The 26,938-nt window shown below is 36.0% G+C and overlaps 1 protein-coding gene across 3 annotated transcripts in view; it reads left to right on the top strand.

Moving 5' to 3' along the window:
* Window positions 1-1,196: 1,196 nt before the first annotated feature.
* The window catches only part of C1H5orf24 (chromosome 1 C5orf24 homolog), a 73,829-nt gene continuing 48,087 nt past the window's right edge, over window positions 1,197-26,938 (top strand). The window contains exons 1-4 of one of the 3 annotated variants that reach the window (XM_074213532.1): window positions 1,197-1,423; window positions 7,352-7,781; window positions 9,758-9,833; window positions 10,543-25,372. In XM_074213532.1, the coding sequence (XP_074069633.1) occupies window positions 7,355-7,781; window positions 9,758-9,798 (468 nt within the window). In that variant the 5' untranslated portion in view covers window positions 1,197-1,423; window positions 7,352-7,354 and the 3' untranslated portion in view covers window positions 9,799-9,833; window positions 10,543-25,372. Of the gene's footprint in view, window positions 1,424-7,351; window positions 7,782-9,757; window positions 25,373-26,938 lie in introns of those variants that run through there. The other 2 variants (XM_074213531.1, XM_074213529.1) reach the window with 2 other exon arrangements.

The following is a 26,938-nucleotide window of genomic DNA, read 5'->3' as shown; positions in this document are numbered from 1 at the left end:
GGTCAGGCAAAGATGTCAAGCTTATCTGCTGCATCCTGGGCCAGGGCCAATTTTCTTAACTTTTGATCTGCTCCTGGGCTCTGATGACTCTGGAAGAGAGTAAAGTAGAAGACTTCACACAACTCTACCTCAAATCCAATTCACCAAGAAGTAAAGATATTACCCATCAAATCATGATGTCTTTGTTCCTCTTTGAACACAAAAGATGAATAACAACATGAATTTTGAAGCATTATTAAGATATCTAGAGGATGGGGTGGCTAGCTGGTGCAGTGGATAGAGCACTGGCTCTGGAGTCAGGAGTATCTGAGTTCAAATCCTGCATCAGACAATAATTACCTAGCTGTGTGGCCTTGGGCAAGCCACTTAACTCCATTGCCTTGCAAAAAAATAAACTAAAAAAAAAAGATATCTAGAGGATATACTGGAATGAGGTTAAAATTCATGTTCAAAACTATTTTTTTCTTAATAGTATTTTTTTCTCTAATTACAGTATGAAAATAATTTTCAACATTTGGTTTTGTAAGATTTTCCAAATTTTCCTTCTCCCTCCCTTTCCCACCTCCCCACGACCCCAGAAGAGCAGGACAAGTCTTCTTTTCAAGGTCTTTCTACCCCTCACAATATAGTGAAGAAAAATCAATCCGGACCAGGAATGGAGTTGTGAAAAACTTAGAGTAATTGTTATGACACGTTGACACTAGCCGTGCTGCAAGAAACAAAGTGAAAAAAGTCTGCTTTCATCTGCACCCAGTTCTCCCTGGGAGATGGACGACGTTTTCCATTGGGGTCCTTTGAGAACGGATCATTGAACGGGTCAGAGTCCCTAAGTCTTTCACAGTTTGTCCTCGTGCAGTTGCGCTATTGTGTACAATGTTGTACGACCTTCTCCTGGGTCAGGGCCGTCGGTATAAAGGAAATGCATATTGGCTGTGCACGTGCGCGAGGATACACTTTCCATAAATATTTCTCCCTTGCGGAGCTCCGCATGAAAGCACTCCCGGACGGGAGGCCAGAGGCGACCAGCTCCGCCGCGGCCTCGACCCATCCCCCCCAGTCCAACTGTCTACGAGCTCGCTTCACGCGCCTGCGCAGACGGAGTTCGCGGGCCGGCTGCGTCCTGCGCGGGTGCGGTGCGTGCGCGGGTGCGGCGCCATGGGGTGCGCGCACGCTGTCGCTCGACGGCCCCTGGGTCGGGTCGCTGACTGCTGCTTCTCCCGCTCGCTGCCCTGAGCGCGCCCCGTCTGTCCGCTTCCCTCGGTCCCGGCTCCGGGCTGCTCTAGGCGTCCGGGCCGCCCCCCGCGGTGTGCTTTCCGTCGCCTCTGGAGAAGGCGGGGAGCGTCACGGGCCGTGTGAAAGGGCCCCCGCCAGCCGCATGGGAGGCACCTGGAAGGTCTGAGGGGCCGGGAGACAAGTTGCCGCGGTAGGTTTGTGGCTCCGCGGCCTGTCAGAGTCGGGGAGGCGTGATGGGGGCGGGGCGGGCGCGGCGGGTCCCGGGGCTGCGGGGCTGCGGGGCTGCGGGGCGCCCGGCGCGCGGCGCAGTCTGGGGACCGAGGGCCCTCGTGGCAAGATGGAGATGGAGCCGCCTGGCCGGGGGCTGGGTGAGGGGCCGCCGCCGCGCGGGGACAGCCTTCGGCTGGGGACACACTTGGCCCATTCGGCAATTCTTGATTAAAAGAAAAAAAAGCTGAAATCCGTCATTTATCCCCCTCCCCTAGAAAATGAGAAGAGTCTGGCGGAACCCTAACAGCTGCGAAAGAAAGTATCGACCCTCCGCTTAGGCTCTGGGTTACAGTTCGCCAGCTCCGAAAGAAGTCGATAAATAGACTTGATGAGTAGGCGGCTTCCCCAGCGGGCGGGCGGGGATCCTCGTTACCTTTTTAAAAAGTGTCTTTGCATTCAGCTTTGGCCACCGTCTTGTCCTAATTCCTTCGTGTCATTATTAGACGCTGCTGTCGGGGGCTCCTGGGCCTAAGCTAATTTTTAAAAATTGCATTTCGGATAAGAAAGCTCCCTTCCTCTAGAGGCTGAGAGCTTACATGCTCAAATAGGCAAATTTCAAGAAAACAAAGAAGGCCGTCATTTTCCCTCTATCATAACTTTCCAGTGGTTCACTCCAGGGTTCAGAAGTGGCTTTTGTTTAGCGCCAGGCTGAGCCTTTGGGGGAGACGAGACTGACCTGAAAAGACTTTTTACATTTTGACCGCTCTTTGATGGCAGGGATGTTGGGAAAAAAGTCAGTTTTAAAAGTTGTGAGATCCTTTCTGGAGTCTTGTAGGATCTGAGTCTCTCAAAGGAAATGAAAGTTGGTTTCTCTAGAAGTGTTCTGTGAAGTTTATAAAGAGTTTGCAATTTTTTATATTGTCAATAATGAGGACATTTAATCTGCTGGACTATTTAGGAAAGTAAAAGAAAATATTTATTTTTTAGAGAATATCATGCTGAGAATTTAGGAAACAGTCTTTGTGTGACTTCAAAGATGAATGAACTTAGAGTTAACTTGTATAGAAGGGAATATTTTAGTTGAATCCTGCCACCTTCATTACACCATTTAAAAAGAAAATTTTTTCCTTTTTCCCACTAGCCTGCACAGTTCATTTCCTAACTCCTTTGCCCTTTATTCACTTCCCCCCCTCCCCCCACTTATTCTCAGTTTCTATTAACCTTGGCTTTAGTTTCCAGCCATATAAGCCTGTCAGACTACATCCTTCCAAGATCAAAATTATTTTATACATTAAAGGAAATTGTTCTTTGCTCCTTTCCCTCTTCCTCCTATTATCAGCAACTTTTTTTTTTTGATTTCTCATTAGAACCTAAATTAGAAATCTAGTGTAGGGTCTGGGATCTCTTGCTTATATTTGTTATCTCAGTGCTTAGCTCAGTATCTAGACCATGGGAGCAAATCCTCAAAGATTCAATGGAATCCCAGACAGGGAAGTAGACACTAATATTGACTGCAGAATTGAAGAGTAGTCTCCTCAAACTTAAAAATGAGTGGTATATGTAATATTTTTGTATCTATTCAAGCCTCTGTGTGAGAGAGGTAATGACTTAGTAGATGAGTGCCCCCAGGATTCCTAGTGGGATATCAAGCCCTGCCTCTGACACAAACTAGGTATTTGACACCCAGGTTCATCATTTAACTATTCTGTGCCTCAGGCAAAATATTAACACTTATTAAAGAAAAGTTGTTGATCTTCATTCCCACACTTCTGTTTTCACCATTCTGGTTGAGAGAGTTCCCTATAAAGTTGCTGTCATAGGCCAAAGCTTGTAGAAGCAGCCAGGTGCCCTGGGCCTGGAGTAAGAAGGCCTGAATTCAAATTTGTTCTCAGATATTATTAAGCTAGATGATCCTGGGTAAGTCATTTTCTTATAGTTTTCATTTCTATAACTGTAAAACAGGTTTAATAACATCTACCTCCCTAGGTTATTGTTAGGATCGCAATAATTGTAATTGTTTTATTGTAATTGTAGTAATTGTCACAGTGTTAGCACATAATAAGGAGCTTAATAAATGCTTGTACTTTTCTCTTTCGACTTCCCCTTTTAGAGGTATAAACATTGTTCTAGCTGTACAGATCAGAATCTGTTGATTGTGTTTCTTACTTGTGTCAGTCAGTTAATATTTATTAAACCCTAATTATGTATGCTAGGTACTGTGCTAAGCTCTGAAAAACCAAATAGAAAGTCTGTGACCTCCTAGAGCTAACATTCTTGTTATTGTCTGTTTTTCTTACAGTCAACCATGGTATCTTCTCATACCTCTTCATTCAGAGCCTGCTTGATCTTTTTTAAATTTTGTTATGTTTACATTTGATTTTCTGATATCTTTGTTCTTTCCCTTTACATTCTCGTGGTTATTGTGTTGTATTCTTCTTTTGACTCTACTTCTCATTGTATCAGTTAACATACTTTTCCCCATGCATCTCTTTATCACACTCATTGTTCCTTTTAGTACAATAATATTTACTATAATTTGTTTAACTCTAGCACTTACTTTCTAATGGTGGAAGTCAGTATATAAAAAGAAGCTGAAAGGGAGGGGAAGCAGTGACACAAAGATGCACTGACAAGTGCCTGACTGGGGGGTATAGTAGGGGAAGTCCTAGTTGGAGGTGCAACCTTCAGTGCAGGTTGGAGGGGAATGAGACATAGCTGACTTGGATGCCCTCACTAAATGGAGGAGGTGGGAGGAGGGAGGTGGAGGAAACTTCCAGAGTGAAAATTTCACATCTTGAGTAAACTTCAGATAGAACTGCAGAATGAAGTTGAAGATTTGAGGATGACCTACATACATATTACATTTGAATGTTATTTTATTTTTTTCAATATTCATCCTTTTGCAAGCTTTTGAGTTCTACATTTTTCTACCTCCCTCCTTCCCTCCCCCCTCCCCATGACAATGAGTAATCTGTATGTTATAGATGTACAACCTTGTTTAACATATGTATATTACTTTTAAAATTGTAATTGTCAGGGCAAACTGGGAAGCTCCAAAGTCATTTTATCAGTCAGTATTTGTTGAGTATTTCAAAATATCTTGGATCAAATACAGTTAGATGTTGAACTATATTTTGAGTCCCAGGCTTCTCATCTGCAAAATGAGCTTGACTATATCTCAAAGGTTTCCAGGAAAACACCTTTACAACACTTAGAAAAGTAATTGTTTCCCCCACTATTAAGTTTTGTCTCAGGATGAGGAATATTTTTCTTTCTTATACAAATTAATGTAAAAAAATGTTTATTTCTGGACAGAGGACAGGTCTTGTAATTAGGAAAAAACCTTGTTCAAGTCATGCCTCAGATACTAGATGTGTGGTTGGGTAAGTTTTTTTACCTTGTAATTTATTGATCTGCTTTGGAGGAGGGAGCTTCTATTTCTTCTATCCAGAGGTTGTCTCATGATAATGTGTGATTCTTTTTCATATTCTTCTATAGATGTTCCATAAAGAATTCATTTAGCATAGAGGGAGGCCTGACTTTTAGTCTTTCTACATTCTAGGGCTAATCATCTGCAATCTTGTTCTCTTACCAGATGAGCAGCTCACTTTTTTTTATGTAGTTCCTTGATGTATCTTATGACCCTTCTTATACTCTGGTATTATAATGGGACCTCCTGATACAAGAATTTTTCAACTCATGAAATATGGAACTTTTGATATATTTTATTGATGTCTCTTCCAACAATACTGATTATAACCCATATATGCTTATCTTTTACATGCTACTCTTTTATTTTTTTTGATTTTTTTTTTTCAAGGCAGTGGGTTTAAAGTGGCTTGCCCAAGGCCAACAGGGCTAGGTAATTGTAAAGTGTCTGAGGTCGGATTTGAACCCAGGTACTCCTGACTCCAGGACCGGTGCTCTAATCACTGTGCCATCTAGCCACCTCTACATGCTACTCTTGTTTGTATCTGTTGTAAGCTCTTCCTAGAGGATCCATTCAGCTTGTTGGAGGCCATCTTCACTTTGAATTAAGACAAAATTAGGTAATGGAAATGGGGTCTGCAGAGGGTAGTTTTTAATAAGTTGTTGGTAATGGAAACAGGGAGTGGAAGAACTGTTAAGGGTTGAAACTTCTTTTCTTTCTTTTTTTGTTCTGTGATAAGGTATGGGAGCGACAGAATAAAATTTTTTAACAGGAAGGTCTGTTTTAATTTGAAATTTTTTGGATTGTATTATATTTGAAACATCTTGATAGACCCCTTTATTACCAGCTGTATAGTGGAAATTTGATATAGGATAGTAGACAACCTAGTTTTCTTTGTTTCCTTTGGGAATTAACAGGGTTATTTTGAGGTCTACTCCTGTTCAGAATTTTCAAATCCATAGCATTTCTATTCCTTCCTTTTTAGAAAATAGGCATAAACATGTACTTCTTACCAATAAACATTTTTCCTTATAGTTAAGATTATATGGACAGGAACAATTTTGTTTGTCTTTAATACTTCAAGGATCAGTGATTTCATTTAATAACCCAATTTGATAAATAATTAAAAATTATTAATAACACTTTTGACCAATATCAGTTCTTTTTTGCTTTGTCTTTTGCAGTTTATTTGAAGTAAGTTGGTTTTGGCATACGTTTATTATTTGGCATACATTTATTATTATTATTATTATTATTATTATTATTATTATTATTATTGCTATACTGTAGCAGTAACTATCATAAGGACACTTAAGGAACATCACATAGATTATTGTATTTATCATTGTAGTCAAATATCCTGTAGGATCTTGAGGACCTAGTCTTACCTATATTTTGACTTTTTAATTCAAATCTGTATAAGAGCTCATAATGCAACAAGTTGCTCTGGTTCCTAAATCCTTATTTCCTGTTTATCTAAATGGTCTTGCCAGTTAGAACTCTGTTTTTTGTTTTTAAATACTGTTAAGTTTTTGAGAAGATAAAGCATGTGGCATGGATTGGGGAAGGATGATATGCTCAAGACATAACATAGACTTTTATTTGTTAATAAGTTAGAATGCCTCTACAAGAAAAGAGGTAGAAATATTTATGGACATGAAGAAGTACCCTTGTACATTCAACCATTAAGTTCAGCCCCAGGAATCTGCCTGTATGCTCAAAGAAAGTGTATTATTAACATAGCCATGTGTGCTGCACATCTCAGCTGTTTGTATGAACGAATGAACCTGTTTTATGGAATGGTAGGCTTATTCCTCCCTTTAAAATTGCATCCTCTCTGATGAGATGTTTACTTTTAGACGAGACTGAGTTTCTTAGATCAAGGGAGTGTGTTCTTTGTTTGGTATATTCCATCTATTGTAAAGTGCCATTTACGACTGTATAAATAATAAATCATAATGATGAAGAAGCTTCTATTATGCAGGAACTGTGGTCTGTTAGGAAGAAATGAGAAAAGTACTTGTGTAGATTATAATAAAAGAGAATGGAAAATAATCCAGGAATGTCAGCATGATTCTGCTTTTATTTTAACAGTTTTCATTATTTAACCCCTTCTGTATTTTTAGTAGTTAAAAATAAAAGGATGAGTCTACAAGATTACTAGGTCTTTTTCTTAATTCATATTCTTTTTTGTTTAGTTGGATGAGATCCTTAACCAGAATTGTCATGAGAGGTGCTGTGTATAATATTGTGTATAGTATTGCCTAAATCATCATGTTATTACTTCCTTTTGTTTTTGTGAATCTGATGATATATATACATACCTATGTATATACATATGTATATATGTACTAAAGTGTTCTGAATTTTGCCTGTGTCCTAAATATTAATTGTAACAGAAACTTTTGTTATTAACAATTGACATAAATATATGTTTATGTATATTTATACCTATTTATATCCTTTTATTTTGGGTAGAAAATGATGCATCCTGTTGCCAGCGGTAATACTGCTTTCTGTGGGCCTGGCAAGGCTTCCTGCCTCAATGAAGACAATATGAGATCTGCTGATCAATTTGACTTATATTCCTCTCAGCAAAGCAAATACAGCCACACGGTCAGCCACAAACCAATTGCTTGCCAGAGGCAAGACCCATTAAATGAAACACACTTGCAGGCCACAAGTGGCAGAAGCATAGAGACAAAAGATGAACTCAAGAAAAAGAAAAACCTCAATCGATCTGGTAAACGTGGCAGGCCCTCTGGGACCACCAAATCAGCGGGATACCGAACCAGCACAGGCCGACCCCTTGGAACCACCAAAGCAGCTGGATTTAAGACAAGTCCAGGCAGGCCTTTGGGTACAACTAAAGCTGCAGGATACAAAGTCAGCCCAGGGAGACCTCCAGGTAGCATTAAAGCTCTATCACGACTTGCAAATCTAGGTTATAGTTGTGGCAGTGCAGCTTTTCCTTATCCAATGGTACATAGCCGAGGAATTCATGGAGTTGGGGAAACGAGCAGCAAGGTCAAACAGCCCAATGAATAAAAGAGGCAGAAAAGTAAGATCATGGTTTTAAATGAGGACTAAAAGGGTACCAAAGTCTCATGTAGGTTTGATTATGACGTACATGATTTATGACTTGGGGTTTCCAAATTTGTTGGGTTTTGTTTTGATCGAAGACTACCACATGTTGACAGCTGACCAAGTAAATGCTGAAAGGGTATGAGTATGTTTCAGTGTTTGTACATAGGATTAAGAGTACTCCTAACTGAATCATTTCTGTTTTTTCCCTTAGAGAGTGATGCCTATGTCTCATGTTTCACTCCTACTGTCGAACCATTTTAAATGGATAGTTATGCACTAAGGAGTTGAAATAAGCAGGATACTTATGCCTATTGACTCATGAAATAAGTCTTCAACATAGAGGAATTTTTAATTGATAAAACAAAATAAATTAATGATTTCATACCATTTAGGATAACAAATTTGAGTTTTGTAGCATTTGTTTTTATGAAAGTTGAAAGCATACAGATTTGTCTACTCTTGCAATTACATAAACCGTAGATGTTTGTAGACATTCAGAAATTTGGAAAACTTTTTTTTTTAAAGAATGATTAGTTCAAGCATCTTCTTATTTATTGAACTGTAGCATTAGCTAATTTTACTGATGTTCCAAAATCTCTTTCTTTAGTATTTGCCTTTCAATGATGGCAGGTCATTCAGTAGGACTCTTATTGGAATCTGCTGTGTGTTGTTATAATTGCCTATGAGCATGTATACCAAACACTACAAATAATATTAAAAAGCTATTTTATAAATAACTTCATAGTAAGTTTTTAACATGATGCAATTCATTCTAAGAATAGAATATTAATGTAATGTAAAAAGAAGTATTCTTGAAAGTCTGCATATAATTACAGCCTCTGCATTTGACCTTTTGTGTGCATAGATGGCAATTGCTAATGGATTTGAAAGAATTAGTATATTTACACATTGAATTTGTTTTCTATTGTTGCAAAAATTTTCATAATTTTTTCTAGATTTTTTGAGAATAATTTATCACAATATAGTAGCATTTTTACTATAATTAAGTTATATCTACCAAAGGACATGTTTTAAAGATTCATAATAGCAAGCTAGAATAAACATTATTAAACAAAATATTAAGAAATTTATAGGAATCACATCTATGCATGAAAGGTGGAAAAGTATGTTGGCTGTTTAAACTAGAAATACCTTTCCTGGCTGCATTGAGACCACTTCATAATCCAAAAGAAATGTTTCATTTTCAACTGTTTGTTTGAAAAACAAAACTACATATGGAAAAGTTTATCTGTATATATGTGTGTGTCTGTGTGTGTGTGTGTGTGTGTGTGTGCGTGTGTGTGCGTGTGTGTGCATGTGTGTAGATATATATATATATGCATGCACGTGTGTGTATATATATTTATATATATTTGTGTGTGTGTGTGTATATATATATATATATACACACACACATATATATATATATGGAGAAAAAAGAGGGGAAAAAATTTCTATTCCCCAATTTTGAAAATAACTTCTGTGTCCTATATATATATATATATATATTTACTTTATTCTGAATAGCTCTAAGATGAGTTAAACATACCATACTTGGGTTTGAGAGAAAATTTCCACAAAAATTTAGGTTACGTTTAGAATGAATATGTAATTTCAAATGCCTGTGAGACTTTCTGATGGTTGTAGGTTTGCATTTCCATAAAATGTTTGAAATAATTTAGAACTTTAAAAGTAAATAAATTGTGATATTTGGGCTTGCTGTTATTTAATACAAAATCTGATTGCAATTATGATGACATAAGAAATGGATATCATATTTCATACCTTTCTTATTAGGAAAAAAGCAGCAAGCCTTCAGGTGTTCCAGTGATGCCTAACACATAATGAGCTGGACTTTATGCTGTGCTTTACAGTAAGAGGTGTTGAATTATATGTGGGGACTATGTGTGCACTGGCAACTAAGACATTGAACCTCAACAATCTTTGCATTGCACAGACAATATAGAACAATTTTGGATGGCTACATATATTGATTTGTAACCTAATGGCAGCTAAATTGCTACTAAACCAGACTTTCTTCAGGTTGAGGTGTTTGAATCTGATCCTGTGTTCTAATTCTTAACAAATTTAAATATAAACTCTTTAATTATTTACTCAGAACAGTGTAACTTCTGACACACATACTTTTATTGTCATTAACAATCACAATGTAATTGTCATTTAGCTGTTTCACTTGATTATGCCTAGCAGTACTTTGAAATTTTTGAACTAGTTTGGAAAACAAATGATTTAATTGTGGGAATGACCCAATCCATTGCCAAGATTTGGTTGCATGATGCCTTTATACTTTAGAGTAAAATCCACTTCTTCCTTTCTTGTCAATTTCTTTTTTACACTTGATTTTGTATTTCCCTTTATTCATCTACTCAATGGTGCTGTGCTGTGTGTCAGAAGGAAATACAGATGTATTATTGTTACACTAGTATAATGGATTTTGTATTCTAATATATTGAAACAATGAAATCAGCTAAAGAAGATATGTTTGTTATGGTGTTTAATAATGTCAGGAAAAAAGGGGGCAAAAGTTATGGATAATACCAATTAGAACCCTACTTTTGCAGTTCATGTGAAAGGCTGCCTAGAAAATTGGATTTGTGCACTGCTGAACATCTCCTGATTACAGTTTCTTTTGAACAATTTATTGGTGCCATGCTGAAGAAAAAGAAGTCTAGGAGAAGGAAGTCTTAAAATATATTTTGCTTCTAAATATTCTACCAAGTACATTGTGGGTTTTTTTAAATTTGATTTTGGTAACACTGTCTTTTTTTATGATAAACACTGAAATAGCATGTTAAAAATAAAAACTGCCTTTACCTTGAAATGGTCAGTGAGAAAAAGAAAGACCTTTTCCCCCATAATATGAACGTTTTTTGAAACGTGAATTGCTTCTTTAATACTATGTAACTCTGCTTTTCATAAAATAGGATTCACCGTTCTGTATTAACACTGTTGGTCAGAATATGATCTAAAATACAAATAACTTTGTTTTAATATTTTTTCTTTCTCAGTATGTTTTTATGCCTTATTTATAAATAAATAAATGCTTTAGTATTTTAAATAGGAGCTAATACATATGTTCATTACCCTGGATTTGCCAAAAAAATTATTTTTTGCTTAACTAATCTTTAGGATCAGATGATATTACTATCTTAAGTCTTGCACTGGATATTTAAAAATTATTGGCACCACATATTGGCAGAAAAAAATTAATAGGGCATTGATAGAAGACTGATATTTAATATCTTAGGTTCTATTTTAAAATCAGGTTTCAAGTTGACTATGAGAGGACCCTTGACATTATCCTTTAAAACATTTATCAAAATAATTTAACTATTCAGTCTAAATTGATGAGTATTTGTGTTTTTGTGGACAAATGGTGATTATATGCACAATTATTCTAAAATAGGATCTTTGAGTTTTTTAAATCAAAAACAAGCCCTGGATCCAGTTGATGAGTCATTAGTCCACTGTAAGGATAATCTTAAGATGTGACATAAAAAGAAAACTTTACTTTTACGTATTAAAAAGCTTTAAAGACAGACAATTCAGGTGCTTATAGTAGTTACTGCAGTTCCGTACTTCATTACTAGTAGTTGTGTAATAACATTTTATCACACTTTTTTCAGTAAAATTGAATAATTCAGAATACTTGATGAACAGATTTTTCATTTCTGGACAGGTTTTGTTCCCTCTATATTCTTATATTATCATAGTACATATATTTTTAAATATAGCTTAACTATGTGTTTATAAACTCTAGGATGTTTCAGGATCTTTTTTTGCTTTTTTTCAAGTAGATATATATGACTACAATCACATTTATTCATTTCATTTTTGAACATTAAATATGATAAAGTCATTGAAATTTTATTTTATAATCAGACCACTTTGATTCTTTAATTTTTTGATTTACTTTTCCCACAGATAATTATGATGAAAAATAATTACTAGTTAGCTAATATCAGCACATTGTCCTCTGCTGTAAAAAGTCTGATAGATACTGTGTATGTTTTTATGTCCATGAACTTGAACTACTCGTGTGCAATTATGTGTATAGGAATGGAGTAGTGTTCATGATTTGTATCTACATCATCATATGGATGTATATTTATTAATAAAGTCATTACTTTAAAACCAAATACATTTATATTTTTATTCCATTAAATGGGATTTTATATGTCAAAATTATTAAAGTAATTACAGGGACTAAACTAAAATATTTTATCCTAGGCTTTAAATAAGATGGGTATTTTAAGAGAATGTTTAGTAATGAAATGGTATGTATGATATAAGAGTGGAGATAATCCTTTTGATGATTGCCCTTGATTTGGCTTTTACTTAGAAGTTATTTATTTAGTTTTTGTTTCTAATATTTATATCCTAGTGTGATCGTAGACAAGTCATTTAATCTCCTACCTCTGCAGTGTTGGAGTTAGATTAGCTAGCCTTTAAGGTTCTTTTGAGTCCTGAAGTCTTCTAAAGTTTGCTTTCTGTTGTCTGTAAGAACAGATGTATATTTACATATTGATAACTTTAAAAAATTAACTTGTAAATAGATTCTATTTCTTTCCACTAACAGCACGCTTATCTAGTTTTTCAAAAAACTTTTTATTTTAAACTTTAACTCTTAAATATCCTAATAAATCAGTTAAACATTTAAGTGCCTACTGTGTAAGAATTAGGGGAAAAAAAGGCAAAAACAGTCCCAGACTGCGTTCAAGGAGTTCATAATCTAATAAGGGAGACAAGCAAATAAATACGTGCTAGCAAGCTAAGGAAAAAAATAGGAAATGATTAAAAGAGAGGAGGCACTGGAATTAGGAGGGGTTGAGAAATCCAACTTCCTGTGAAATAATGAGGTTTTAATTGGGACTTCAAGGAAACCCAGGAAACCAGTATTATACCTATTTATTTATTGTAGGCATGGAGAACAGTCAGAGACAATTGGAAGGTAGGGTTTGGAGGGTTGTTCAGGGTAGATTATATATGCCTTTGTATGCCAAACTGCTTCCTTTCATCCTGGAGATGATAGAAACCCAATGGAGTTTATTGAATAGAGGATTTTCACTTAAGGAAAATCACTTTGGTGACCCAATGGAGGATGGATTGAAAAGGGGAAGGACTCTAGGAGGCAGATCCACCAATAGCTATTGCAGTAATCCCAAGTATGTGGTGATGGCATCTTGAATCACAGTGATGGCAAGTTGTTAGAGAAGAAAAGAGGACCTATTTGAGAGTTTACAAAGTAGGCCTTGATAGGCCTTGACAACAGATTGGATATGGTGGGGAGGTGAGAGATACTGAAATATTAATAACGACTCTCAGATTGTGAACATGAGGGGACTGGGAGGATGGTGTTGTATTTAAGATTAATGAAGACAGGAGATGAGAAGAGTTTAGGATGAAAGTTAATGAGAGGTTTGGCTCATTGAGTATAAAATGTCTTCTAGACATCCAGTTTGAGAAATCTGAAAGGTATTTGGAGATGTGAGGCTGGAGGTCAGCAGAGAGGACTTGGCAGGAGAGGTATATTTGTGGATCATCATCATCATCATCATCAAGAAATGGTAATTAAATCCATGGGAGTTGATGAGAGAAGAAGGCCCAAGTCAGAACCCTGAGGGACAACTATTGTTAGAGGACAGGATCGGATGAAAATACAGCAAAGGAGACAGGAGGAGGGGGTTAGAATCAGAAAAGAGTGGTGTTCTGAAAATCTGAAGAGAAAAGTTTATCATGTAGGAGAGAGACTGTGGAAAGACTGTGGAAAAGTCATAGGAAATGAGGATTAAGAAAATGCCTTTGGATTGGCAATTAAGAAATCACATAGATTTAGTGGAGTGAGAAGATGAGAAACCAGATTGTAGGGATTAAGAAACAAAGTGAAAGAAGAGAAAGTGGAGCCACCTTTTTCAAGAATTTAGCTACAGGGGCGGCTAGGTGGCCTAGTGGCTAAAGCACCTGCCTTGGAGTCAGGAGTACTTGGTTTCAAATCCGGGTCTCAGACACTTAATAATTACCTAGCTGTGTGGCCTTGGGCAAGCTACTTAACCCCATTTGCCTTGCAAAAACCTAAAAAAAAAAGTGGCTACAAAGGGCAGAAGAGATAGTTTTAGACTAGTATGAAAGGAACAATGATAAGGGTTTTTGAGGGGGAGACTTGAGTAGGAAGGCAGTAGGATAGAAGCTAATAGGGAGAAATTGAAGATATGTGGAGATGACAGATTCAATATAAGGGCTTTGTGATCGTCAAAGTATTTTTAATCTTGAGAAGATCTTTTCATTGCTTCCCGGCCTTTTGGTTAAGATCAAGTGTAGTAAAAAGAACCCTTTTCCCCTATATTTGAATAATTATTACTTTGAAATTATTCTAAGAAGGACACAGAGAAATTTCCACAAGGAGAAATTTTAATAAATACAGGAAAAACCATTTGAAGTTGCATAAAATATTTACAAATAATTGCACTTATTACCAAATTTTGAATTTTTTAATTCTGATCAGAAAACTTATGAGGCATCTATTATGTATAAATCACTGTTAAGTGAATTTCAAAACTACTAAGAATTCATCTACAAATATAACAATTCAAGTAAAATTTTATATCCTTTGAAAATTTTATGGAAATTGTTGAAATTTATGCATGTACATAGGCATGATTGGGTATGCTGTTTTTTGGGGGATACTGTTTTTATTACAAATATATGTATAGCAGTACATCCCTGGATTCTTTACTTACACTAACATTACTACTACTCATTCCTGTTGGATGGTGTATTAGTTCATATTTTAAGGATAAATTTTTCTTTTTTTTATATTTAAGAAATCATTTGCCTGTTAATTTCATTGATGTTTACCGGAAATCCAGTATATAAGATAGAAAAATGAATACTTAGAACTGAAGGATCATAATTCTGTCCAAAAACTCAACAAATTAGGGCTTTCTAGATTAGATAATATAAAAAACGAATGCCTAGAACTTATAAGGATCATAACTGTCCAAAAACCCCACAAATTAAGACTTTCTAGAATGAAGAAAGTCATGTTTAGTGTAGCAGTTCATCAGTAGAACCTATTAATAGTTCTTTCCTTGTATAATGCTAGTTGCCATGATGTTAAAAAAAAACCTAAAAACTAAGTTAACAGTACTCAAATGACAATTGATGTCCTTTGATAAGTGATTTACAAACATCTAGACCTATGGTAGTCTGTAATCACAGGGGGGAGGGGGAAACTCTGCTTATTTGTTATGTAATAATGATATTCAGCTTAGAATTGGATGCATTTTTTGAATAAGATATGCATAAAATGGGTTGGTGTTAGTTTGCATAGTAAGTGAACAGCACATTACCACTACTTCGATGTTCTCTGATGATTCTCAGAATGTTGTCCAGTATGAATTTAGATCTTCTCAAGATCAGTAAACTTCCCTAGTTTATTATTCACTTTCCATTTTGGTCTGTTTAGTCATCAGCAAAGTGAGTGAATTGGATTAGATAATCTCTAAACCCTCTTCTAGATCTAAAAATACATATATATGATTTTTATATTACAAGTTAATTTATCATTTCAAAATATGAGATTCTGGGTTACAAAATGGTCTCCCCCCCAATATCAATAATCACATATCAAATTCCCACAGTCCTCCAGGTACACTACCAGTAAGCTAAGGATACAAAGGCAAAAATGAATGACCTTTCCATTCAAGGAGCCCAGATTCCACAATTCACAGTAACCTTACAAAATCAGCTGGAATTTTAAAGCCCATTTTCTAGTTAGGATAACTAAATCTTTTAAAAGTTAAATGATATGACCTGCCAGGTACTGATCTAATTCCTTTGTAAATAATAGTGGGGGTTTTAATCATTGGGTTATTTTAGTAAAGGGAAGATTCAAAAGCATTTTGCCTCAGTTTTAAAAATAAGCATCAGATGAAAGATCTTCTATGAAGATTCTGTTTTATTCTATGAAACATAAGAATAAAATCTTGCCTGATGTAAAAGCAGTTTATTTTTGAATGTTATTTTATTTTTCCAATTACATGCAAAGATAATTTTCAGCATTCATCATATTGTAAGACTTTGAATTCTATATTTTTCTACCTCTCTCCCTTCTCTCCCCTCCCTACAACAGTGAGTAATCTGATATAGATTATATATCCACAGTCATGTTTAACATATTTCCATGTTAATCATGTGAAAGAAGAATCAGAACTAAAAGGGGAAAAAATAATAAGAAAGGAAAAAAAATCATATAAATTGAGTTTTAAAAAGTGAAAGTAGTATGCTTTGGTCAGCATTCAGATTCCATATTTTTTTTCCTACATGTGGATGACATCTTTCATCACAAGTCTTTTAGAATTATCCTTGAGTGTGAAAGCAATTTAACTTAAAAATGATAAATATTTTATTTTTTATTTTTTGTTTTTTTGCAAGGCAGATGGGTTTAAGTGGCTTGCCCCAGGTCACACGGCTAGGTAATTATTAAGTGTCTGAGACCAGATTTGAACCCAGGTACTCCTGACTCCAAGGCTGGTGCTTTATCCACTACAACACCTAGCCGCCCCGATAAATATTTTATTGTTAGTTTACATTAGTAACTACGAGTTTCTAATTACTATCATTTCCTTTTGTATAAAATTATTTGTATTGAATTAGCCCAATTTGTTTTATTATTTCTTAATTTGGCATATTGGTAGGTGTGGAAGTGCTCGTGCGTTAATATTGTCATTGTTTATTATATTTTCATCTCTTTGGGTGTAGTTGGTTATATTCTGAAGTAGCTAAAGTAGGGTCAACTGATAGAGCTTTGAAACTGGAGTCAGAAAGGCTCAGGCTAGCTGTTTAACAATGGGCAAGTCATTTAATTTCTGCCTGCCTCAGTTTCCTTGGCAGTAAAATGGGGATAATAATAGAATCTACCCTAGAGTGTTGTGTGGATCAAATAAAATAATATTTATAAAGCATTAACACAGTGCCTGGCATATAGTAAGGGTTTAATGATTATGCAATTATTATTTTTCTATTTATTAGTTCTTCCTAAATAGAAATATATTCATTAATAAATGAAAACTTTGTGATTTCATAAGACATATTCGTTCATTAGTACTTTACCTGACCTTGTCATGTTTTTTGTTTCTCAAACCAGGCCAATATCATTACTAAGCTTCTGAAGTAAAGTTGATTCAACTAAAATTCAGTATTAATCATGTGGAAAACACTGTGCTAGCCAATAAGGAATACAAAGCCTAAATCAGAACATTTCCTGTCCCTGGGGGGAGGGGTGTGTAATAGGAATCTGAGAGTCCTAAGAAGTGGAATTGGAGTTGAGGAGAAAAGTGCATTCCACTTCAGGGGCCAAACTGTGCAAAGATAAATAAAACATTTTAAAAATATTTATTGTGTGTCAGTTACTAAACTAAGATCTGGGGATGCAAATGCAAGCAAACGTTAGTTTACATGCTGATGGTGGAAAACTCATACACTGCTAGTCTAAGGCCAAATTTGAACTCCAGGTTCCATTAACACATTCTATCTTTGTACATTACCTAGCTATTTCAGAATACTAATCAATTATACTCAGATGAAAACAACACAAAAAGATAGAAATATTAATATAGAAATGCTTCCACATATTTCCATATACCAAATTAAAGAGAGATGGAAAGGTAGGGTATGACTGCAAAACAGTGTGGTTTGGAGCTGGTGGCCAGGAAGTGAGGTGGTTCCTCAAGAGAAATCCCTTACTCTGAGTCCAAGATTCTGATGGAGATGCAGGCCTGAGTGGTGACAACATGGCATAGGAATGGAATTTTGAAGAAAAACTGTACACTGGTTTGACTTTCAAAGGTGAGTAAAAGAAAAAAAAGAATCTGACATGGTATCTTGTAGCCAGATTTTCATGTTTTTTAAACGCAAAGGCAAAGTTTAATGGGTGAGAAGGCCCTAAACTAGGTAGTGGTAAGAAGAGAACAATTCATGAAATGTAATAGAATTGGATGTGGTGTGTGGGAAAAAGAAGAATCAAAGAAAACTGAAGTTATGAACCTAGGTGACTGGAAAGGATTTTATCCTCATTTGAATTAGGTTTGGAGAAGTGAGTTTAGGGTCAAAGATGACAAATTCCATTGGGAAAATAATGAACTTGAGATGCTAAAGGTCCTTGAAGTCAGAGAGTCATTTGCATAGGTATGATAGTTGGACCCCTTTGAGCCACTGAGAGTATCAAGAGTTGGACTCAAAAAATCTAGCTAAATATTCCCTACTTCCTATTTTGTTATATAGGGGTATTTGTGTGTAAATGTCCAGATGATATCAGATCATAAACAACTTCAGATTTTTGAAAATCATTTATTTTTATTGATTTATTAATGGGGTAAATTTTTTTTAACTTGTATAGAGCAGACTTTAGACCTTAAGAGTTGAAAATGAAGTTGTGCTCTTCAATTTGCTGATTAAGACTTTTTTTCCCCAGTTAGAATTATATTGCCTTTTTAAAAATTTTGCATTAAGTTTAGATTTTTTAAAATTTAACAATTTTTGTCTCATACTAATTCAAACTATGAACTTAACATCTCTCTAAAATGAAAGTATTAATATATTAATAACACTAGGGTTCATTGTCTTTGAATTGTTCTGATATTTGTTTTACCTTCCAAGTCATCTATGTATTTTAGTCTATATCAGGTTAAAAAACCTAGCCACCTCTTCCCAAGTGCTTGTTAGTAGGAACATACAGGGAAAACTAGTTTGTATGTGTATTCCCCATGAGTCCTGAAGTGTCCAGTAAGAAGTAATTCATAAATTATGATGATGTTGACTTTTAAGTCCAGCTGGGAGCTTTGCTCTCTGCTTAATGACATTTGTGTTCTTTATGCCATACAACAAAATAAATAATAATAGTTTTAAAGGCATTGTTAGCCCTCAGTATGCAGGTGATGTATAATGCCAGGTGTAGAGTGGATGATGATAGCTCATTATAATTTATTCATAGTAGAAGACTTCAGGACTACCAGTGTTCTTGTCATAATTCACAGAGGTTCAAAAGAATTGGGGACAGCTTGGAAGAGTGTATTATATCTTTACTTGAGTTTGAGGGTGTTTAGTGAGTGAAAGAAATCCATAATTTTCTGGAGGATTACTTTTAGGGAAGAACATTGAAGTGTAGGACTTTAATGATTTTTTATTTTGTGGCACTAAAAAAAATCTTTTTTTTTAGGTTTTTGCAAGGCAATGCAGTTAAGTGACTTGCCCAAGGTCACACAGCTAGGTAATTAGTACGTATCTGAGGTTGAATTTGAACTTGGGACCTCCTGACTCCAGGGTGGTGCTCTGTTCACTACACCACCCAGCTGCCCCGAAATAGATTCTTAAAACTAATGAAATAGTTAAGGAATATTGAGATGGATCTGGTTGGGAGTATATAATTCCAGTAATACTTGGTGTGAGTCTCCTAGGGATAAGAAGTTGAGGCAGCAATTTCAGGCAGGTGTTGCAGGACCACTTGACTTGTTGTCACTGGTAATATATTCTTTTTAGTTTTCTTTGAGCCCTCTCATGCAGGACTGTTATTTCTTCTTTACACAAGAAATGATGTAGTTTGTTGTGGAAAATGTATTATGCTTAGTTTGAAGACTCAGCTCTAACCCTTGCTGGAGAAATCACTTACCCTCCCAGGACTGAGGTTTTCTCATCTATAAAAATAGAAATAAAGATAGTGGTACTATTTCTTGCAGATAGTAGTACCTTTACTTGAGGACAGGGATTTGAGTTAAATCTTCAAATACTATATAAATGAGTTATTATTACACTGAGAACAGAAGGATGAAGAGAGCAGGAGAGCTTTTGTAGCATTTAACAAACTATTTACTTTCAGTGGGTCTGTACTCTCATAAATCCAGCAGACTGAGGCCTTTTCCTGGAGGTGAATATTCCATAGACATCAATATAATATTGAAGATGTGGACAACACTGAACTGTCAACCTTTTGTTTTTATATGTGACCAGCTTATTTTCTTTGCTAATACTTGTTCATTTTCTGGGTAATCTTTTATACAACTTCTTGTTTCATAGTAATCACTGGTAAAATAACCTTTGCATTGCCCTTTGGAGATTATGTACCATGATTAGCAGGCACATAGCATCCATGGGAATATATGTCAAGTTTTTAGAAATTGGGTTTTTGTGTCATGAAAGAGTTTGAAATTGTTTTAAGTGCAAATCTTACACCTAATGCATTCTTGCACATTGATGGACTAACTCAGTGGACCCACCATTGAGCTATAGAGTTTAGTCTAGACAACAGGCAGCAGCATCATCCATTTAGTTTTTACTGTACAGATAGTTAGGGCTGACCTATCTTGAGTGATTATAGATTTCATAGAGTTGACCCTGTAACATATGTGGGTTTGTGGCAATCAATATTGTCATTTGCAAACAGAAGAGAAATTTACAGGACACTCCACATAACTTCTATGACTGAGGTGAATGCCTTTGAAAAACATTTGTTTTATATATTATTTGGACAGGATCAGTGAACAAAATGATCTTTGAAGTTGCTTTTATCAAAGTATTATCAGTGCTTTTAAGTTTATGCAAAAGACTTCAGGAGGCAGCCTAATATAGTGTTTAGAAAACTGGCCATGGAGTCAGGATAACTTGAATAATTGAGAAGTAATAGCTATGGCATATTGAGTGACTTGCAAAGATGTGAGTTAACTGTAAGGAAATATTCAAAAAAGGTAAATTGTTCTCGTATTTTTATCAGAGATTCAGAAGCAGTATTTGATTTTAATATAATTTTCTACTCAGTAAGAAATTTGGTTAATATGATTTTTTTTGAGGTCTGAATTTGGGAGTATATTCTTTCAGTGTTATGTTAAGCCTAATATGGTTTATTTTTGATATTTTTAAGGTGTTTTTTTTTAATTCTGAGAGCTAGAAATTTTCATCCATGAAATCTTTGCTGAGTATTTTTTTTTAGCATATACTTCCATTTTTTTCAATGTAAGTAGGAATCATTTCATTTTTGGTTTTTGTACTCCTAGGGTCTTATCATGCTGTCAGCTCTGTAGCAGATACAAAGATATATAATTCTTTTTTTGTTTGTTTGTTTTGTTTTTAGGTTTTTGCAAGGCATTGGGGTTAAGGGGTTGCCCAAGGCCACACAGCTAGGTAATTATTAAGTGTCTTGAGTCCGGGATTTGAACTCAGGTACTCCTGACTCCAGGGCCGGTGTTTTATCCACTGCGCCACCTAACAGCCCCCCAAAGTTATTTAATTCTTACCTTTAAGGAGCTCATGTTCTAGTATTAAAGCTTATAATTCGTTGAATAATAATTATTACTCAACTTTATAGTACTTTAAAGTTTTCACAATTCTTTGCCTATGAGAACTTGTCCAGGTATTAACTTTATTTTACAGATGAAGAAACAGGTTCAAAGACCATTACTTTCTTGCAGTGTTACAGTTTGGGGCAGCTAGATGGTACAGTGGTTAGAACAATGACTGAAGTCTGGAGGACTTGACAGTTCAGACACTCACTATGTAACCTTGGGCAGGCTACTTAATCCTGATTGCTTTGCATCCAGGGCCATCTCTGGGTTCCTGATTCATATCTGGTCACTGGACCCAGTTGGTTCTAGAAGAGAAAGTGAGGTTGGTGACTTAGCATAGCACCCCTTCACTGAGATCCAATTCATGTACTTGTCATGACATCAACCCCCAATGTCATGTTTTTCTTTGAAAATGAAGAACAAAGGGGGCGGCTAGGTGGCGCAGTGGATAGAGCATCGGCCCTGGAGTCAGAAGTACCTGAGTTCAAATCTGCCTCAGACACTTAATAATTACCTAGCTGTGTGGCCTTGGGCAAGCCACTTAACCCCATTGCCTTGCAAAAACTAAAACAAAAAAAAAGAAAATGAAGAACAAACAGCAACCCCTCACTCAAATATAATTCATGTGCGTGTCATGTCATCACCTCTTTGTTGACATGCTCTTCTTTGAAAATGAAGGACTAAGGGGCATAGTGGATAAAGCATCGGCCCTGGAGTCAGGAGTACCTGGGTTCAAATCCTGTCTCAGACACTTAATAATTATTACCTAGCTGTGTGGCCTTGGGCAAGCCACCTAACCCCATTTGCCTTACAAAAAACAAAACAAAACCTAAAAAAAAAAAAGAAAAAGAAAATGAAGGACTAACATGACAGTTGACAAATCAGAGCCAAGAGTTAATTTCATTTTTTGAATCTAGTAAAAGAGTTGTTACTGATCTCCTAAGTTGAATGTTTCTTTTAGCAATACAATGAAACATAATGAACATAAATTGTATGGAATTTTGTAATTTGTAGAATTTGTCTTTTGTCTAGGCATTTGAGAATTCGAAAGAACTCAAGCCAGAATTAGAAAATATTCTCCTTCCTAATAAGTGATACTTGCTTTGGAAATTGCTGATACTGGAGAAGGGATAGGGACTAAACTAAAGGCATAGCAATAACTTGTAACCATAAGACTAGTAAGAAAGCATTTTTTTTTTTAGGTTTTTGCAAGGCAAATTGGGTTAAGTTCCCAAGGCCACATAGCTAGGCAATTATTAAATGTCTGAAGTCATATTTGAACTCAGCTACTATTGTCTCCAGGGTCGGTTCTCTATCTACTGTGCCACCTGGCTTCCCTTCTCTGCCTTTTTATACTTAATAATTTAAAATTAGAATTTTGCATACACACTACTTAAAATTTCTTCTTTATATGTAGGATTACCAGGTCATTGTCTGCAAAATGCTATCCTGCAAAGATTATTGAAAGTTTTTTTTTCCTTTTATATTGTGAGGTTGAATGGGAATACTTGGAAGAAATTCTGACTCCTTTTGGAGCTGTACCTGAGAAACTCAGTGATTCTCCAGAAAGGATATATTATTAATAGGAAGAAAAGTTCACCTCCATCAGATCACAGCCTTCGCAGTCTTGTAATTTCTGGAATTGTATCATACTTGAGAAGTAAAATGGCATTAAGCAAAAAGTCATAATAATAAACCTTTAATGTTAATAAGGGCATGTAAAGATCGCTAAAGGGATACTCCCTTAAATACCACTTTTAAAAGTAGCATTTTCAGGAAATCAAATCAGAAAAAAAAGATTTATACAAAAACCTTTAGCAATGCAAATTAAACATTGCATTACGTTTAATACACTGGTAAAGGTAAATTCAAGTCAGAATTGTTGAACTTATCTTTTTTTAATTGTTTTTTGAATTTTACAATTTTTCCCCATCTTGCTTCCCTCCCCCCAACCCCCCACAGAAGGCAGTCTGATAGTCTTTACATTGTTTCCATGCTATATACATTGATCAAAATGGAATGTGTTGAAAGAGAAATCAAATCCTTAAGAAAAAAATAAAACATAAGAGATAGCAAAATTGCATAATAAGATAGCTTTTTTAAAAAAAAATTAAAGTTAATAAATAGCCTTTGGTCTTTGTTTAAACTCCACACAATTCTTTCTTTGGATACAGATTGCTATTCTCCATGGCACATACCCTAAAATTGTCCCTGATTGTTGCATTGATGAAATGAGCAAGACCATTAAGATTGATCCATCACCCCATGTTGCTGAAGGGTGTATAATGTTCTTCTGGTTCTGCTCATCTCACTCAGCATCAGTTCATGCAGATCCTTCCAGGCTTCTCTGAATTCCCATCCCTCCTGGTTTCTAATATTGTTCTAATAGAACAATAGTGTTCCATAATGTACATATACCACAATTCCCCAGTTGATGGACATTTATTCAATTTCCAATTATTTCTTTACCACCACAAACAGGGCTGTTAGGAATATTTTTGTACAAGTGATGTTTTTTCCCTTTTTCATGATCTCTTCAAGGTATAGACCCAGTAGTGGTATTGCTGGATCAAAGGGTATGCACATTTTTATTGCCCTTTGGGTGTAATTTCAAATTGCTCTCCAGAAATTTGGATAATGAACTTCTCTTTTTTTAAATGTTATTTAATTGTTTCAATTACCTGCAAAGATAGTTTTCTACATTCATCCTTTTGTAAGTTTTTGAGTTCTACCTTTTTCTATCTCCCTTCCTTTTCCTCCTAACTTCCCTTGATATAGGTTATGTGTATGTTACATATATCATGTTTAACATGTTTCCATATTAGTCATGTTGTGAAAGCAGAATCAGAACTCAAAGGGGAAAAAACTGAGAAAAAGAAAAGCATTGAACAAGTTTTAAGAAGTGAAAATAAGGGGCAGCTAGGTGGCATAGTGAATAGAGCACCAGCCCTGGAGTCAGGAGTACCTGAGTTCAAATCCTGGGCAAGCCACTTAACCCTGTTTGCCTTGCAAAAAAAAACAAACCTAAAAAAAAAGGTGAAAATAATATACTTTGGTCTACATTTAGACTTCATGATTTTTTTTTCTCAAAATAACATTTTCCAACAAAAGAATTTCTTATCTTAATAAATACACCTCAACAAACATTGTAAATTACAAAATATCTGTATTCTCAAGTCAACTATTGAGAAAAAGAAAAAGAAATTCTCTGATAGCAAACATGTATAGTTAAGTGAAACAAATTCCCACATTTTCCATGTCCAAAAAAAGTCCCAATTTATACTCTGAATCTGTCACAGTTTGAATCAAATAGGGCAGCCAAGTGGCACAGTGGATATAGCATTGACCTTGGCGTCAGGAAGCTTGGAGTTCAAATCCAGCCTCAGATAATTGCCATTTACTACCTGTGTGACCTTGGGCAAGTCACTCAACCCTGATTGCCTTGAATTCAGGACCAACTTCAGTTTGACTGATTCATATCTGGCCATTGACCCCAGATGGCTATGGAGGAGAAAGTGAGGCTGGTGACTTAATCACAGCTCCCTTTACTCCTTGTCATGCATCAACTTCTGTTGTCAGGACAAAGGACAAAAACATCCATGAGTTTTCTGAAATGTGGTAGGTCATGCCAATAGCTTTCTTATATAAACCTAAGAATGAATAACTCAACAGAGTTTTGTTGTGCACCATGTGCCAGGCAATGTACTAAGTACTGTGGATATAAAGACAAAAGAGAAATAAGACCCTGCTCTCAAGGAGCTTACATTCTGATTTTAGAGAGAGATATACATATTACTGTTATTCAGTTGTTTCAGTCATGTCTGACTCTTCATGATCCCCATTTGAGGTTTTTCTTGACCAAAGATACTGCAATGATTTGCCATTCCCTTCTCCAGTTCATTTTACAGGTGAAGAAACTGAGGTTAATAGGATTAAGTGATTTGCCCAGGGTCATAAGGCAAGTAAATGTCCGAGACCCTTATTTATTTATTTTAAAATTTTTTTAAAGGTTTTATTTATTTTGAGTTTTACTGTTTTTCCCCAATCTTACTTCCCTCCCCCCCCCCAACAGAAGGCAATTTGTCAGTCTTTACATTGTTTCCATGGTATACATTGATCCAAATTGAATAAGATGACAGAGAAATCATATCCTTGTTTTTAGATTTGTTTTTTAATTTCATTTTTTTATTTTTATTTTGTACAAATATTTTTTACATTAATATAATATTCTTGTTTAAGAGTAAACGAAATATCCCCCCCATAAATATAGACTTTCTTGAGCGATAAAGTAAAGGGGAGAGAAAAAAAATTAAAATTAAAAAAATAATAGTAATAATTGTAGGTATGGCCAGGTGGTGAAATGGACGAAGCACGAGCCCTGGTGCCACGAGCACCTGAGCCCACATCCAACCCTGTAAGACCCAACAGTCACCCAGTTGTGTGACATGCAAACTACCCGATCCCCAATGCCCTGCAAAAACCGAAAAGAAGAAAAAAAGAGACCCAAAATAAAATAGTAATAATAGTAGGGGGTGGCTGAGTGGTGGACACAGCATTGGTCCTTGAGCCAGGAACACCCAGGTCCAAATCCAGCCTCAGACAACCACCGATCACCCTGCTATACGTCTCCAGGCAGGCCACCCAGCCCCATTTGCCCTGCACCCTCCCCCAAATAATAATAATAAAAAATGTGCTTCAGTCTTTGTTCCAACATCAACAACTTTGTCATGGGTGGATCACATTCTTTATGGTAAGTTCATCGCAAAAGTTACTTCCATATTTTTCCAATGTTGCCATTGCTGATCTCAACTCCCTCCTTTCTTATTTCTCCACTACCATGTACTTTATTTTCTCTCTCCTTTCACTCCAACTCTGCTGTAGGGTAGCTGAGTGGTGCAGCAGACAGATCCCTGGTCTTGGGGCCAAGAGGCCCTGAGCCCCCATACCACCCCTTAGGCCTAGTCTCCACCTGGCCCTATGGTCCTGGACAGGCCTTCCAATCCCAGCCCCTTGCAAGAAGTAAAAAAGAAAATGTGTTATATCTGACCACTCTCCCCCCATGGTCCATCCTTTTCTCCTTTATTCACATCCCCACCCCTTCCCCCTGCTTTCCCCTCCTTCTTACTCCAGATGTCTATAACCCATTGAGCATATATGCTGTTTCCTCTCCTAGCCACCTCTGATGAGAACAAAGGTTCCCTCATTCCCCCTTGCCTGCCCCCTTCCATATCACTGCAATAGCTCACTGTAATAAAGAAAATCTTATTATATGAAATATCTTGGCCTATTTCCCCTCTCCTTTTTCTTTCTCCCATTACATTTCCCTTTTTTTCTATTGACTCCATTTTTACACCATATTTTATCTTCAAATTCAGCTTTCTCCTGTGCTTCAACTATAAAAGCTCCCTCTACCTGCTCTATTAACTGAGAAGGTTCATATGAGTATTATCAGTGTCATTTTTCTATGCAGGAATACATGCAGTTCATCCTCATTAAGTCCCTCATATTTCCCCCCTCTCCTCCATTCTCTATGCTTCACCCGAGTCCTGTATCTGAAGATCAAACCTTCTGTTCAGCTCTGGCCATTCCAAAAGGAACATTTGAAATTCCCCTGGTTCACTGAAAG

This window comes from Macrotis lagotis, chromosome 1 (assembly GCF_037893015.1).
Source record: "Macrotis lagotis isolate mMagLag1 chromosome 1, bilby.v1.9.chrom.fasta, whole genome shotgun sequence".
Lineage (NCBI taxonomy): Eukaryota > Metazoa > Chordata > Mammalia > Peramelemorphia > Peramelidae > Macrotis > Macrotis lagotis.
Note: the sequence above shows the minus strand (reverse complement) of the source record. Positions and strands in the feature narration are given on the sequence as shown.